Here is a 17,492-nt window from a genome sequence, read left to right on the forward strand (position 1 = left end):
GCACCAGCAGCACCAGCAGCAGCAAATGCAGAATCAGGCAGCGCAGCACTTAACTCAGACACCTCAAGCACTACAGCTTCCAGTTGCAGCCCAGCAGCCACAACACCACCAGCAGCAACAGCAGCAACTGCAGCAGCAGCCGCTTTTTGGGCACGATCCAGCAGTGGAGAGTTAGTAATTATTGCCTTCTGATCCTGGGAAAAAGTAGTTAATGACATGAAGTGGGGTAGAATATCAGAAAGTAGTGCTGTGTTTACAGGATGGGATTGTAAGAAATGCCACTCCTGGCTCACAACTCTTGTTTCTGATTTTTAGGCAAATACTTATATAATATTACATATAATACTAATATAATGATAATATTATTATAATTAAAATATTATACTAATACTTACAATATTCTTTTATTCAAATAATAGCTAATGATGATCCAGCAATCTGAAAAGCATGAGAGTGCTGAAAACATTCTCTTTCCAAATATACAGTTGATACCACAAGCACACAACCTATACTTTCAGAACAGTGTTAGTAAATGCATAACAGATTGTTTTAAAACTTCTTTCCTTTGGAAGAGGGGGAGGAGGAAGCTTTCAAACAGCTGCAATTCTGGAAATACCAGTAAATTCTTAAGATTCAGTATCAGAAAATTGTCGCACTTACTTTGAATTATAGTAGAACTGAAAGCTTTTTGATTGTTCCGGCTGTTCATAGCTGAGCTCTTCAAAAGAGGAAGTAGTCTTTATGTTTTCTTTCTGGTGACCCTTTAGCCCCTTTTCATCCAGGAAAAAAAAACCTACTCTTAACAAAATCAACCTCTGGGTTGAGCTGTGCCTTAAAGGCTTTCAGCTTTGGAATTTTGGATCTTACTTTTTCCAAGGAAGTACACTTAGGAGGTTTATAACCTGGTAATAGGAGGAGATCAGTGTAGCAAATGTGTTTTGAAATGAACTCCTTAGACTTTTAAGTATTTAATTGTTTGTTCTGTATGTGCCAAACTATTTCAGTTCCAGAAGAGTATTTCCTACTGGGCTGTGTCTTTGCAATTGCTGATTACCCAGAGCAGATGTCTGACAAGCAGCTGCTGGCAACCTGGAAACGGGTAAGATTGTGCATAATATAATAGAACATAATGTCATAGTCCCTAAATTCTAAACGAAAACATTGGAAGTACTTCAGCACTGTTCACTCTTCTTTAGGCATCCTTTTGTGTAATTCTTCTGTTACAAACTAAAAAAAAAATTATTCAACTGCTGCTGCCCAGGAAAAGGAATAGAAGTACTTCAGGTGTGCAGCCTGGTTGAATTAAGTCTTCAATCAGAACATAATCTAAATAAGTTGCAGCCTTAACTATTTCCCAGTTATTTATGCTTTAATCAGGCAGCTGTAGTACAGCAAATGTAATATAGCATCGCTGTCTAGCTTTAACTTGATTGTATAAAAACATTCTTTTTTGCATATAATTTTGGCATTTAGTAGCCTGTGAGGTATCCACCTGAGTGAATAAGATGGAAGAATAGAGTGTTTCTATTTTTTTGCCAACTTCTATTTTTCAGAAAAATCTGATTGTATCCTTTCCTAAGTAAGAGGACTTTGATGTTCTTCAGAAACCTCTGATTTACTACAATTTTGCATAATCAAGTAAGCTGTTGACATTTTTAACAGCACTTGTGTTTATTGCTGAGATAGAATTGAATAGTTCATGAAAAATTGTTTAATAGTTATACTGCAAAAAATAAAAAACATGAGAAGGGTTATTTTTGTTTATATATCTTTATTTTGTTTATTTTTTTCCATTTCTTCTAAAAAATAGACTTTTTGTTCAGTGAAAAGCCACATATTTAATTTTATTTTTTGTTTTCAAAATTGTTCTAAAGCTTGATAACAAACCTAGTTTTGGGGGGTAACTCTTCAGTGAAGTGATGCTAATGATGGCAGTGTCCTAAAGGGTGGACTTTCATTTCAGACTTTTTGTTTCTTAATGTAATGTAAAAATAGTTATATCCTAGAAGTTCTGCACCTACTCTCTTACCAGATCATCCAAGCACATGGTGGGACAGTGGACCCAACCCTCACGAGCAGATGTACTCACCTTCTCTGTGAAAGCCAAGTCAGTAACATGTATGCTCAGGTGAGCCAGCTGGGAACCTGCTGGGTGCATGCTTTCATTTTATCCCTGGAAAGGCAGGGCTTTGCACTGTGTGCTTTATGCTTAGACAGCAAATATAAAGTTTCTCTTTTTTTTTTTATCATTTGTGGTTTTTTGGGGTACAAACTTTCATAGTGTATGTAGTAGACTTGTTCCAGAGAGCACTAAGGAAGATGCTATGAGAAAGAGGAGTCTAAAATGTGGAGAAAAACAATTAAAATCTAAGTTTTGATTTGTAGAAAAAGTGTAAGAAAAATAAACATATATTTTGGATTTTAAAAGCTGTTTGTGCCTGTATTCCTAGGCTTTAAGAGAAAGGAAGAGATGTATTACAGCACACTGGCTGAATGCAATCTTGAAGAAGAAGAAGATGGTCCCACCTCATCGAGCCCTTCATTTTCCAGTGGCATTTCCACCAGGAGGAAAGCCATGTTCTCAACATGTAAGAAGGAAAAGCTTACTTTGAAAGAATGCTTGCTTCATTCCATGAGCAGTATTAAAACAGAGCTAGAAAGTGCTTTACACATTTCTTTTGCCTTGCAAGAAAAGCTTCTGTTAATCCTAAGGTGCTGTGTTGATGTGGTGCTGCTGCCAGGTGTTTGTCAGTGCTTAGCGGGTCTTCCTGAGTTCAGAGTGGTGAGGAGTAACACCTGCTGCCTTTGTGAGTTACTGTCTCAGACACTGAGGGGCAAAGGTTGCCTGACTTACACACAGCAAAGTAGCAGCAATCCAGGCTGCACAGTTTAGAGCAACAGCACATCGAACAGCATGTACTTCCTTAGCATAACCCAGGATTTTGAGAGGATTTTTAAGGGTTTTTCATAGTCAGTGCTTAGCAAATACCTAAAAAGGAAGCCTGTGCTGCTAATCAGAGGATAGGAGGTCACAGTTCCATTGCCTGTGTAGTGAGGAGCTGTGAAAGTGGAATTTTGTGGAATTGAAAAACTCCAGTTCATTGAGAGGCATCTTGGAATGTACTATGCTGTGTAAACCAAGATGCCAAAGTATGTCTTGGCATTGGATTTCTTTGTGCTGGATGCAGACATATGGGATGATGGCCTTGCTAATAGCCTGTCCTGACTGACATAAAAAGAAATACAGATTTGGGAAAATCAGAGTATAACAACATGTGTGTCTACTCAGTGGTTAGTAGTAAATGTAATAGGCAATGTAATAAACACGGTTTTAAACAGAAGTACTGTTGCCTTTCCCTATAAAAAAGGTGAGAATGGCAAAAACAAAAACCTGTCAGGATTAAAGATAATAATGGAAGATGAGGAATTGCAGTTCACCACCTATGATCAGCTGGCAGAGTTTATTTGGCTTTATTGCAGAGTAGAGCACAGTTTTCAGATTTTTAGAGTAGACCAAGTACGCATTTAGAGTACCAAGTAAGCATTTTTTTTTGTGTGTGCCTCTATGTAAATAGCAGCAGAAGGAAGATGGTGGACATGTGAGAAGCAAATTAGCTCTGAGCTCTTCCATAATAATGCTGTGGTCTCTGTAAATAAGAAAAAGCTGACCAGAAGAATGAAAATGATTCTTCCTGAATCAGAAGCCTGAAATTTTTATGTATAAACAAATCACTTTTAAATTGTACTGTTTGTGTCTTACAAGCCACGCTTTGAGTGCTTTATACACCATGCTGTGCATTTCATTGTAATGTAAAAAGTTAGTCATGGAAAAATATTTTGCGTGCCATCAACGTTCAGTTACTTAAAGCTGTCTTTCTGCCTGCAGATAATCTCTGTGACAGGATTTGTTGACAGTGACAGAGATGACCTCAAGCTCATGGCCTACCTAGCAGGTGCCAAGTACACGGGCTACCTGTGTCGCAGCAATACAGTTCTCATCTGTAAAGAGTAAGTGCTGCACTCCACAGTCCTTGCTTTACAGTCCTTGCTTTCTCAGCAGTCTCTTGCCAGGTAGTGCCTCTCTGAACATGTGAGGTGTCACTGACATATTTTATGAAAATCCTTTCACTAGGATTTTTCTCCTGAGAAGCTGAGAAGCCTCAGAAAAGAAATGTAAACAATAACTGTCTGATGGCTGTGGAATGTGGTCTGGAGATGGTTTACCAGCAGGTGCATCTTTGATTGGTTGCATGTGAATTGTTTTTAATTAATGGCCAATCACAACCATCTGGGTCAGAATCTCTGAATCTGTCACGAGATTTTATTATTCATTCCTTTCTAACTTTCTGATGTCTCCTTTTTTAGTACAGTTTTAATATATCATTTTCTTTTAATATAATATATATCATAAAATAATAAATCAGCCTTCTGAAACATGGAGTCAAGACTTTCACCTCTTCCCTCGTCCTGGGGACCCTCAAACACCACCCCAGTGAGGTGCTACATATGGCTCGTTATAATAGTGTTAATTGCAATCAGTTCTGCAGTTTGATAACAATAAACTTAGTGGTGTTGTTTCTTGAACTAAATTACAGCATATAATGAGTGATAATTTTGGCCTCTGAACATGGGCAAAACAGAAGTAATTTCTGACTTTCCTATTTTATAATATTCTTAAATGATGCTGACTCTTAGATCATCCATAAATAAAACACATTTTTTTAATAATTGTTCTAAAACATTGGAGGAGGGAAAATTTAAATCCAGGTCTAAAGGTTCCATTTGCAGCAGAAGTTCTCCCCTGACTGGCTTGTTCTGACACATAGAACAAAAGCAGTTTTTGGAATATCTCCTCTGTCACAATGAAAACAAACAATAGACCAATAAAAACCACTGATATTTTAGGTTTATCATTAGAAATTGCTATTTTTACCGATTTCTTTGCAATACAAATTCTTTTTCCCTTTCTCTGCCCACCAAGGGCCAGCGGGCTGAAGTACGAGAAGGCCAAGGAGTGGCGGATCCCGTGCGTGAACGCGCAGTGGCTCTGTGACATCCTGCTGGGCAACTTCGAGGCGCTGCGGCAGATCCAGCACAGCCGCTACACCGTCTTCAACCTCCAGGACCCACTCTCCCCCAGCCAGCACCTGGTGCTCAACCTGCTGGGTAAGAGTCACAGAACCCTCTGCTCTGCAGCATTTTATGTGCCTGTTTCATCAGTAAGAGTGTGTTTCCTCTGGTACAAATAACTTGGCAATGTTGTCATTTTTATTCTGTTCTCCATTCCCTAGATGCTTGGAGAGTCCCATTAAAGGTGTCACCAGAACTTCTAATGGTATGTTGAATTATTGTATATATATACAGCTTGTTTTGATAAGATCACTCCTTGCCTATGCTGAAGCTCCTGGTTGTACTTCTTGCTATATTCTCTTTTACTTTGAGGAATCTTTTGCAAAATTAAGGAATTTTAGTGAGATATACAAAATTCAGTTACTGTTAACACACCTTGGGCTAGATGTTTCACTCTTCAATTTCTACATCAGATCTTTAGAAAGGGTTTAGTACTTTTTAAATCAGTGCCTAACACTGTGTATGTGAGACCACATAAGGGTTTTTAAGACAGAACACCCAAAATCAGTAAGAATTTTGTTAGAATATTGACTGAATTTTTAGTATGATACATAATGTAAGTTAAAGGTGGAACTACTTCATATCATCTCTCTGATGTATACTCAGAACTAAAACTGTGGACATATATACAGTGTGTTTTAAAATTAAAAAATATACCATAGATGCTAAAAAGTGTAGTTGATAACCCTGAAACGTCAGTGGGAATGAACAATGGAAAATTGTACCTTGAAAAACATACAAGAGAAGTAAATTTTTGTCATGAAGGATATACTGTGAACCGTGCAAAATGTAAGTTTTCTGCATATTCAGATTAAGCTGCAGTTTCCCTTTCAGCTCTAACACCTATCTCATGCTTTTGTATTGTAAATTTTCTTCCCATTTCAGATTTATACTCTATAATTTTTCACAGTGTGTCTTGATGTAGGTAAATTTGTACTACAGGGGACTCTCAGATGACATTTTATATTGCACAAAAACGTTTTGCCTCACCTCTTGTGTTTGGACCACTTGTATCTCAGTCACTTTTAGACTCTTTAGAAAAGAGGTGCTCAGTAACTCTCAATGTAATTTGCAGCAATTACATTTTTAAATGGGGGTTACATGTTTTCAATGGGGATTCTGGGCACTGTAGCTTGAATACCTTTTCAGCTCTAGAAACAGGCACTACTGTTTTCCTGACCCTAAGCTTGAAACATTCTTCTTATAGACCCTTGTGGATTTGTTTCATGGGCCTGTAGGAAACTCTCATTTAGAAAACGAAATGCTTTTAAAAATTTGTGGTCTTCATATTTTCCTGAAGATGGAAAACATTCTGTTGTTACAAAAGTCCTTGAGAAGATTCAGTATGCAATATTAGTATTTAAAATAGCTTTTAACTAACTCAGTTTTGGTTTTCTTACCACCACCCTTTGCATCCATATAGCAGTTGAGCTCATCTTAAAACTGGATACATTCTTTGTGTAGGTCATTTACACCAGGTTTTTGTCCATGTTTTGTCTTGTGTAGCAAATGGAGACCTCAGGGGTCTATAATTTAGTACCTCCCCTTCTGGCCCATGTGAAGTGGGAATTTTGTGATTTAGATTGAAAGAAGGTTCTTGAGACAATCTAGTTCAGCTGCCCTCTGGGTGCCCACCCAGGAATATGGTTTGGTAATAGAAAATGCTGGGCATGTGGAAGTGTCAGGGAGTGGCAGAGTACTTCACTGCCTTCACAGGAGACATTTCTATTTGTCTTGGGGTTTGGGGTCCTCTTCTGAGGACAGCTGTCTTGTCAGATGCTGTTGATGTCATCTACCTCTTGCATTTTCATAGTTGAAATGTCTATCAAAATGTGAATATGTGCACTTTTCTTTCCAGCTGCTCATGCTCTGGGCTGACTAGCATAAAAATGCCTGGCCTGAGAGCAGGGAACAAACCCCTGTGGCTTGTTCCTCCCAAAGGAACATTCTCACAGCAAGGCTGGTACAATGCTGCCTGTCTTTCTGGTCATGTGCCTCTTAGCATTCTTCATTAAATTTCAGGTATTGAAGGTTAAAAAGAAATAGATGTCACACACTCCTCCACCTGGGAGCTGTGGTTTCAAGTTACTCAGACCAAGGAGAACCTGAAAGCTACATTTGATCCCCCCTGGGCACCTGCTCTGGGGGCTGATCTGGTACTGGGGAGGTGGCACTTTCTATCCAGCTTCTGTTTATATAGTTAGGGAACTTGAGTTTATAACAGTATTTTCTGGGATATTACCATTCCATTAAATTTAGCACCAGGAAGAATATTGTATTCTTTATGTGCATAGCAAATGGACAGACTTTTCAGTCTCTTTCTCATTTAATTCATTGGCTTTTCCATTGATAGTTAGCAGTATTATTTAAATTAAAAACGTCCCAAAATATTTTATTTGGTGTGCATTTTCAGGGTTACCTAAATTGCAAAAGTGTGCATGTGTAATTTCAAAATTACAGTTTGTGGAGAAGCTTTGGCTGAATCTCAGCTTTGCTGTTGGTCTCATTGTGTCAGTAGTAGGTGCCCCATGTATTCAACATGGTGTAATTTTCATTTGTGATTAATTAAGGATAGAAGTTGTTTTCCCTGTTTAATTCAGATCTAAACATGGAACTGGTCTGATTTCAGGGTGTGAGGTTGCCTTTGAAACCAAAGCAGAATGAAGCCAGTCTTCAGCCGTCTTCCAAAAGAGCGAGGTAAGAACAGCGAGCAGCCAATGCCCCTTTATTGACTGTTCCTCAGAAGTGTCAGCTGCCCATCAGCCTGCACCATCCTGTGCCCTGCTCAGTGAAATAACTCTCAGTGGGCTTTGGATGTTGCCAGTTCCTCAGCTGGCAGGAATAAAACAATAACTGTGAGAGAGTTGGGAGAGTGCAGAAAGAGAAGAATATGTCATGTTTCTGCATGGTGGGGTTTTTTTTCAAAAAAAGTTGTGCCTAATTCTCATTCACATGGGTCATTCCATTGGTAAAACTTGCAAAAGTGTGCATGTCTAAATTTCAAAATTACAGTTCTGCAGCCTTGTGCCCAAACATCACATTCTGCTGTATTTCCCATATTCTGTAGGATTGAAGACCTGCCACCACCTACTAAGAAACTCACCCCTGAGCTGACACCAATGGTGCTCTTCACAGGATTTGAACCTATGCAAGTGCAGCAGTACATTAAGGTGACTTTCAGGCTTATCTCTTGTGAACTACATTGAAACATCTGACAGTTTTTAATGGATGTTGAATTTTTACAAAGTCTTGATAAGCATATACCTAGTGGATAAAATCCAGTACTTACTTGCCCTGAGGTTAGGGTAGGTTTATGTGAAATGATTTTTATTTATATAGCTTTATATATAAAGCTGTTCTCCGTTAGTTAACTACTTTACATTACTGTGCTACTTGCTTTTCTTTTTTTCTATAGGACTACTTTAAAAAGCAAGAAAGCCCTTTTCATATTCGGTTTTAAATCAGCAAATTTCATGACCAAATTTAGGTGAGAAAAAGAGTGATAGTTGTACTGGATAAGACCCAGGATTCTTCTAGTGGAGTTGCTGTCTGTAGTACCAAATGCTTCAAAGACAGCTGATGACAAAGCTTGTGGCAAGTGTGAGATAAGTTCCTGTGGAGGTTTTGTTCTGTTCCCTAATAAAGCTGTGGTAAAACTTAAATGTAAATTATTTATAACATTCAGATAATGAGAAGTAACTGAGGCCTAGTTTGAATTACTGCATTTCTTAGAAATACACACTTTGATGTCCTCAAAAATATAAAGTATTTTCCTTATTACACCTATACTTGTTTTTAGAGTGGTTCAGCTTCAGAGGTCTTTTTTCCCCTGCAGTGTGTGCATGTGAAGCTTGATACTGAATATTTTGGGACATAAAATATTTTCCAGTGTATCCCATAAAATTCCAGTATCAATTTCTTGTTTCTGTCCTGTTGGTTCCAGGTTAATTATATAGAGAATCTGTTTTGGTAACAGCTATGGCTCAGAAATTAGAAAAAATCAACTTCAGCCTCAAAGCTTATGAAATTGAATGTAAACCTGGCAGCACTGATGATATCAAAACTCTGCAGAGTTTGGGTACCTAACTGGGGCTGGATGCTCTTCATCTTACTGAGATGGAGGAGTAATCTTTGTAGCTGTATGGCCAAAGGGTCCCTTCCACATCAGAGTGCAAGTCTTGCAAGGTCTGCACGCGTGGGTGTGAGTGCTTGAGGTGAACATAGAAAAGCAGCCTTTGCCTTTCAGAGGGGTACAATGTCCTGTTCACAAGGTGTTTGTTACCAGGAAGGAAGTAAATACTGGAGAGGTTCAGTGTCATTTTATAATACTTTCATGGGTCATCTTTTTGCAGACCATCAGAGCATGGTAGAGAAGAGCCACAAGCACTGTCTCTGTCTGTCCTGTATGCTCATCATCATCAGAGCAGTGGAGTGCACAGGGCTGCCAGAGACCTCTTAGGCCTTCCAGCAAAACTAACCCATTGTCCTTCTTGCTTTGGGACTCCCAAGCATTCATGCAATATAAACTTGTTAAATATTTATTCTTACAGATATTGGTATGGGTTTTATTTATTTGTGCAAATTGTTTGTCTTAATCTGAAGTCCAGGGTGCATGGTTACTAAAGCTGTCCAAATATTTTTTCATTCTTGAAATTTTTATGAGGGGAGCACTCTTTGTCTCTAACACCTGTGGTAATCTGATGTGCCTCACCAGCTCATTCATTGTGTCACTCATTCCTTCAGATAATGACTGGCTTAATTGATAAGGTAGCAACTGTGAGGAGCTAGTTTGAGTTTGGTGGCTTAACCAAGGAAAAGGGAATAGTTGCTCAGGATCATCAAAAATGAATGTGAAATATGTGTTTTTCATGAGATGCTTTCCTCTTTAAAGAAAAACCTAGAAAAATTTAAGTTTGCTGTAGCTACACTGTGTACTGCACTTTCCCTAAAAGAGAGCAAAATTATTATATATTCTTACTATTGCTTACTTTAAATTTAATATCCTGTTTCACTGAAAAAAAATTAGTTTGGGTCTTACAGTTAGTTCCTTGCTTTAAAAAAGCACAACCCAAAATCAAAAAACTGCAGAAGTGAGAAATAGTTTTCAGTCTTGCCAGGTGATATTTATGTCTGGAAATACCTGGATTTTCAGTGGCTGTAAATTCTGTCTAAATTAATCAGCTTGAGTAAAGGAATCACTGTAACACAGAAATCTACATTTACTATTTCATTAGGAGCTTAGTTTTATTTGATGATATGATACTAAGTTTCTTTTTTCCTCCATTTTTTAACAACTGTTCCATTCTGGTTTGTGTTTTGTACAACTTTCAGAAACTCTATATCCTTGGAGGTGAAGTAGCAGACTCTGCCCAGAAGTGTACCCATCTAATTGCCAGTAAAGTGACCCGAACTGTCAAGTTCCTGACAGCAATTTCTGTAGTCAAGCACATTGTAACTCCTGAGTGGTTAGAAGAGTGTTTCAAATGCCAGAAATTTGTTGGTAAGTTTAATTAGTGTCAATTCCTGCAGTAAAATAAATGTTCATTGCCGTATTTAAATACATTTTGTTGTTTTGTCTTCTGACTTCAATGTTTCTTACATTTTTCTAAGGAGTTCAGCTTCTGAAAGGAGAAATTTTAATTCTACAAGTCTGATTGTCATCATTTACACCTCTTGAAGAATAATCTGCAAAGTTTTTAAATAAAGATAATAGCAGCTAGTTTGTATTCCACTTGAGTTAGAAGGTTGTCTTAGTATGGTTAAGCAAAGCTGTCACAAGAATTATGTGATTTTTTTTTTAAATCAGGTTCTCTTTCAGCAGAATATTTTGTTTCATTTAGTTTTCATTTGTTTTAATACAGTTTTTTCTCCTTAAAGGAAAGAAAAACACACTTAAAAAGTTAGTGTTAGGGTGATTAAATGGCTGGATATTGTTAAGTATTGTATTTCTTTCTTGTGTAGCCATTTTGTAGATTTTTACTCATGGCTGCATTATTTTTTAATTCACCCTTTCTGAAAGGGTGGTTATTTGGTTTATGGTGATGATTGTTTTGTGCATATATAATTGTAAGAAAAAAATGTATAACATCACTGGCTAACCACTGTAAAGACTTGAATCTATGGATCATTAACTAATAAACCAGCAAACATTTTTAGAAATCTCAAGAAGGCAATTTGCTTATTTCAGCATCAGTGAACTGAGAAACTGATTAATTTGAAAACTCTTGGAAGATGAAGAAAAATAGAGGATTTAGGATGACTGTTGTGATCTAGTACTTGAAGTACTTTACTGAAATTCGGTTGATTTGTAGCTAATAGGCTGGTTCCAGTTTTGTACTTGCTGTAATGATGGAAAATACAGCAATTGTTTGCAAAAATTGTCTTGTTTCTTTTGTCCCTTGGAAGAGTATTAACACTGTCTCCAGCAAGTTGTCAGAATTGTCCTTGGACAGACCAGTTTGTACTCCGTATAATTTTTTTGTTTTGGTTTTTAGACTTACGGGTTTTGGATTAAATTTGATTTAGAAATGTGGTTTTTTTTCTTTATCTTTCCACATAGCTTTTGTAGAAAGATAAAGACTGAAATTCCATCCCTAATTAAAGAAGAAAAATTGGGTGAATAACAGGACAAATAAAACAGATGGAAAGTTCTTTCTGTTAAGACTGTGTGAGGACTTGAAGACAGTTTCTGGGCTCCCACAGGTGGTCACAGTAATGTGAATTTAAACTTAATCCTTCTGCTTGATCATTGTCCCTTGCAGAAAATCAAAAAATAAAAGTTTGCAAGTACCTCCAATAAGTTAGAAAAAGGGACTTGATAGGACAGTGATTGTTGTAAGGTATGCAAGTGTAAAACAGTTTAATTCTCCAGGTATTTGGGAGTCATCTTTGTAAGAAGCCTAATGAAGAGGGATATTTTAATCATGTTAAATTCTTGTAGATGTCTGCCACTCTGCCACCAGGATGTTCTGCTCAGATTCCATCCTGGGCCATGGGGATGTCTCTGTTTTGTGTGCCACATCATCAGTCTTTCTTTTTCAGATGAGCAGAACTTTGTGCTCAGAGATGCTGAAGCTGAGGTGCTTTTCTGCTTTAGTTTAGAGGAGTCTCTAAAGAGAGCACAAGTAGCTCCACTGTTCAAGGTATGCAGTTTGCCACAGCATTTAAATACTTGGGAGTTTTTCAACCTGATTTTTTCAGCATTGGGACCACAAGTTTTATAGCTGAAAGCAGTAGAGCAGGCTGGCATATAACATGAAACATTTGTTGTAAATTTTGGTTTTGACTTTATGCCTGTTTTCTGCCTAAGCATTGGGGTGGATATAAACCCTCTGAATGACTGGATCCTGTAGATTTTAACCAGTCTCAGTATATTTGTTCCCTTCCAAAATTTAGAACATTGCTCTGTTACTTGCAAAAAGCCATTTATGGAAGGGACTTTCTTTTCTTTGTTTTCTCTTTTCTTTTTTACACCAGCCTTGTAACCAGAGCACTTGCCCTTAAAAATGGGAGTGTGAGAGTGAGTTTGCCCTCAGCCTCAGGGAGTTCTAGTGTGAATCTCCTTGGAGACTGCATTTCCACCAGGCTGTTTGCTAGGATGGTGTGAGATGTTTTTGTGCCTCTGGTTAAAATTACATTACAATGCAGAGAGGTATCGGGAGATCTGAGTTGCTAAAGATTCTTCAGCCTACCTGAATTACAGACTATTTATGGAGGTAAACCACCTAAACCAGGTATTTTTTCTACCTGTAATGAATAAGGATCTATATTTTCCATTATGTCTAAATGCTACATTTTGCTCTCATTTTTGCAGATTAAATAGCAAGGTGTTTTCTGGTTTCTATTCCTGACTGATAAACAGAGATAATCTACTTTGTGATTTAGTCACCTATCTCAGTCAAGTAGTAGAATAATTTTTGTAAGGAAGTAATAAATTGGGTGTTAATTAAAAGGTAAAAGTCCTTTTGTAACACTTGACATGTCCCTGTGCTCAAAGAAGTGAGGAGCATTGTTCTTATGTGTCTCACCAAGCTGTAGTTGTTACTTTGCAGGTGTGGAAATAGACACACCTGAACTATTCAAATTCATCAAAATTGTGCATTTGTCCCTCCAGGGGAAACATCAGCAGTAATTAAGGACAACTCATCAACTGATGAATCTGTGTCCATAAGCCCAACCCCAGCTTACAAAACCTGCCCTGTTGTATAAAAGTGTCACATGACATTAAAACTTCATGTTTTACAGAAATCAATTAGCATAATAATGCTTTTTCTTGTTCTTCCTTTTCTCTTTTTAGGGGAAATATTTTTACATTACACCTGGAATTTGTCCCAGTCTTTCCACCATGAAAGCCATTGTGGAGTGTGCAGGAGGAAAAGTATTGTCCAAACAACCTTCCTTTCGAAAACTCATGGAGCATAAGCAGAACAAAGTGTGTTAAGTGTTGCTTTGTAACATTTATTTATAATACCTTACCATGCTTTTCTGAGCTAACCATTACTTTTTTTCCTTTAGAGTTTGCCAGAGATAATCTTGATTTCCTGTGAAAATGACCTTCATTTATGTCGAGAATATTTCGCACGAGGCATAGGTAGGTGTAAGCTTTTGTTGTGATTGAACAGTATAACTGTGTCTTTGATTTTTTTTTCTATTTCCCAGTTATTATTATTATTACTATTATTATACAGATACAGAGATCTTTTGAAGCTTTCAGATACTAATAGAGGAATACATGGACTATCCTGCAAACCATGGAGAAATCCAAGCCAGCTGTTTGCTGGATATATCTAATAGTTATTTTGTAGACAGATCACCATAAATTTTTGAATTTTGCAACAACTGAAACATCAGTGTGTTACCAACATTATTCTCATCCTAATTCAAAGCACAGCCCTGTACCAGCTACTAAGAAGAAAATTAACTGAAACCAGGGCATCATCTCAGATTCATCAAGTGAGTGAGGGGTTTTCACTTTAGTTATTTTCACTTTAGTGTAGAGCCCCAAGAAATGCTGTACTTAGTAACAGTGCCAGGTGCAGTGTCAGGTGTGAGACACCTGCAGAATGAGGCAGAATTTCTGTGTGAACTGTATGAATTTTGATATTTCCAGATGTCCACAATGCTGAGTTTGTCCTGACTGGAGTGCTTACTCAAACACTGGATTATGAATCATATCCTTTTTGTGTAAAGACATTCTGCTGCTTAGGGGAGAATGGTTTACTAAAAGTTTTTTCTTAATTAGGAACTAATTAATTGTATTTTTTTAGGGTATGTAATGTTTACTTGGTAGAAGGATAGTTTAACACCCAGGAAAGTACCTTAAATTCAACATGGAATTACTTTTTGATGGGAAATACTTCAAAGGAGAAGGAAGGCAGGGTGGTCACAAAGGAGTAGTAAATATTAGTAGAATAAATTAGTCAATAGAAGAATATTAGGCAATGGGAAAAGAACTTTGCCACTGAGGGAACTATTTGGCACAGGTTACTTTCAGATGAGGAAAGCAGCTTTTTCTGAAGATCATAGACCCTGTTAGATAAATGCAGTGGAGGGACCAGTAAGGCCTCTGTGTCTTCATGCATGTTTTTTATAGAATTTGTATTTTGCTGTCATTTCTTACAGTGGTTATTCCTTAACAAGCTTACATATAAATTTACTTGATGGATAGTAAAATGCCTTACTGCTCCAGGATCCTTGGAGCATTATATCTAGCTGTTCAGCCATTGTACAAAACAACTAGAACTTCCTGTGGATGCTGTTTTCCAGCTGTTTTCCTAGGGATGATGAGCAGTTTAAAGCAGGAAAGCAAAAATAAACTGCATCTTTTTTAGGATGTGTAATTTTATTATGCTGAAACATAATTTACTATGTTTTGTATTATACTACCATTTTAAAAGAGTCCACTTTAGGTATCATGATGAGCCCATTTTTAAGCATTTTAAAATAAATTATGGTACTTCAGCCAAAAGTGTAATTTGGATGTAAAAATAAAAGGGCTTGCTATCTATTAAATTATGGATGTCGAAGATGAAAATGTTTTGTACTTTATTTTTATTTCTTATACTCTATTTTCTTTTATATTGATATTTTGCCCACATTTGAAATAAATGTACTTTTAAATGTTTTACTCTATATTTTAGTGGTCGTTCATTTTTTTGAATACTGTGCAAGAATGGCACTCTGGTAAGAGTAAATTACTCAAATCTTTTTCCAAGCAATGTGAAATTATTTTAAGCTTATTTTACCAAGTATGTTTTAATATATGAATCCCAGTGTTTAAAGGGAAATAATTGTAAATGTATATATGTGTTTTTACTGAAGCAGAGAAGCAGCTTGAAGGAGAAACTATAACCCTGCATATTCCACTGTTGTGATAACCTTTTGTTTGTATAGTGAGTTTTACTAAATAAATATTAAAAAACCAGTCTCCTGAATCTATATTCAGTGGTATTTCCTAAAACACACACAGTGCTAATAATCTGATTTGACCATTTTTGTCAGTTTAGATTCCAGCTGATGAAAAAGTGATCCTAAAAGCATTTTTTTTTCTTTCTGATCATCAAGGCAGTTCAGCTCTGATGCTGTATAGACAAGTGAGTATCTGCACCCCCCACAAGGAAATTACTGATTTCAAATCTCTTTTGTGTTGTGGCTTAAATCCAGCTGGTACTTGGATTTACTGATTCTGTTGCCTTTCTCCCAGTGCCTTAGTTGAACAGAGTGCTTGAGTGAATGACAAATTGCTGCTGTAAGAACACAGTGGTAGTAAATGTCGAGATGAGGGAGGTCCCTCAGAGGTCACTGTGTGCCTGTTGCCTTTTATTGCTGCCTCTGGTTCTTCAGCTGTGTCTGTGTCCTGGCTTTTCTTTGGGAGCAATGAGGGCTGTATGAGGATCACTGGAATGACATTTCTACCAGTGTGACTTTTATAAGGTGGCAAAGTGGGATAAGTGAGAATGTTGCACTTTGGTCACGTTGGCTTTAAGTGAATGAAAGGTTAAAAAGGTGTGGTAAGGATGGGAGGAAGTGGTAATTTTTCACAAATGCCATTTACTTATGTCAGGGTTCTGTGTTTATTCTTAGTGTGATGTTCAGCTCTCTGAAGTGCAGCTTCCTTTTCATTATGAGACAGATGAAGGAAAAGTCTGTAATGTGGAGACCTAAGGTTGGAAATTGATGATATGATTTTGTACTTTAAAAATAGTAAAAAAAGAAGGAGGGACTGCAGTGGGAGTTAACTGTTGGTTGATGAGTTGTGGTACAAATTACTTAAATTGTTCAGACATGGACCTGGCAAGTCTGATCTCCTTGTCAGTGGAGGGAGAGAACATCTCTGAAATCTGACTTAAAAAGCCCTGCAGAGACACATCTCTCAACAGTTCAACAAAGTAGTTTAGTTAGCTGAATCTTTCAGAACACAGAAGATAAATAAAGTTAATCCCACCCTAAAGAACGTCATAATACATTGCATGAATACTATTTTTACTGGAAAAATAAATGCACCTTTTTCCCACTTAAGAATGTAATACTGACATCATGTAAATCTCTGTTAATCTCTTTCAATGAAAAGATTTTCTTCATTGTACTCATTACCAAGAGACAGGAAGATTTTTGAGTGCCTTTTCCTTTAGAACAATTGTCAGCTGTTGCAGCTTTTGAATGCTTGGCAGTTTTGCGGCACACAGATCTTAACTTGAATGCATGTTTTGTACCTGTCATGCATTCAGCAGTCTGCTTTCCCAGAGATGTGTTGTCCTATTATATATATCCAGCAAACAGTAAATGCTGCTTTCAGAGAGACAGGAGTCAGCTCAGTTGTGCACAAAGTCAGGCCCAAGGCACAAGACATTGCTCCACCAGCTCCTAGCAGCTAAAGAGAGCTGCTGCAACAGCTGGGTGCAGATGAGAGCCTCACTGAGGGAAAACAGGTTTGGTTTGTGGGCAGTTTCAGCCTCAGCACCATAGACTGCTCCACTCCATGATGTATTTATGCTCATGAGGAGTGCTCAGCCTTGCAGGATTGGCTTCCTCCACGTTTTCTACAACGAAGCAATGTTGAGGATATGTAATACCTTTGCCAAAAGCTGTTAAGAGTTAAGACATGTGAATGCAGTAGCATCTGCAAGGTAAATTTCCTTATGAAAACTATCCAAAATGCTGTCAGATCCTGCACAGAGAAGCTTGAAGAAAACCAAATGTGATCATGGAACAAATGAACCCCATGGGAAACATGAGTGGTAGTGCATCTGTTTCATGATCAGTGAAGACAGTGTGTTTATTTAGCCAACATACAAGTATGACTGATTTGATTAACCTTTCAATTAGAGTGAAAAACACAACCTGCCAAGAAATAGTCTTTCAAG

At 37.4% G+C, this 17,492-nt stretch overlaps 1 protein-coding gene across 1 annotated transcript in view; it reads left to right on the forward strand.

Moving 5' to 3' along the window:
- Positions 1–15,553, forward strand: part of PAXIP1 (PAX interacting protein 1) — a 30,664-nt gene extending 15,111 nt beyond the window's left edge. The window contains exons 8-22 of the mRNA XM_031061732.1: positions 8–170; positions 1,005–1,099; positions 2,033–2,128; positions 2,451–2,588; positions 3,887–4,008; positions 4,982–5,166; positions 5,292–5,335; positions 7,760–7,827; positions 8,198–8,300; positions 10,462–10,630; positions 12,172–12,272; positions 13,427–13,561; positions 13,645–13,720; positions 14,240–14,300; positions 14,775–15,553. Coding sequence (XP_030917592.1) covers positions 8–170; positions 1,005–1,099; positions 2,033–2,128; positions 2,451–2,588; positions 3,887–4,008; positions 4,982–5,166; positions 5,292–5,335; positions 7,760–7,827; positions 8,198–8,300; positions 10,462–10,630; positions 12,172–12,272; positions 13,427–13,561; positions 13,645–13,720; positions 14,240–14,300; positions 14,775–14,790 — 1,572 coding nt within the window. The 3' untranslated portion in view covers positions 14,791–15,553. The remainder of the gene's footprint in view (positions 1–7; positions 171–1,004; positions 1,100–2,032; positions 2,129–2,450; positions 2,589–3,886; positions 4,009–4,981; positions 5,167–5,291; positions 5,336–7,759; positions 7,828–8,197; positions 8,301–10,461; positions 10,631–12,171; positions 12,273–13,426; positions 13,562–13,644; positions 13,721–14,239; positions 14,301–14,774) is intronic.
- The last annotated feature ends 1,939 nt before the right edge of the window (positions 15,554–17,492 follow it).

Source organism: Geospiza fortis, unplaced genomic scaffold (genome assembly GCF_000277835.1).
Source record: "Geospiza fortis unplaced genomic scaffold, GeoFor_1.0 scaffold282, whole genome shotgun sequence".
In the NCBI taxonomy this organism is placed as follows: domain Eukaryota; kingdom Metazoa; phylum Chordata; class Aves; order Passeriformes; family Thraupidae; genus Geospiza; species Geospiza fortis.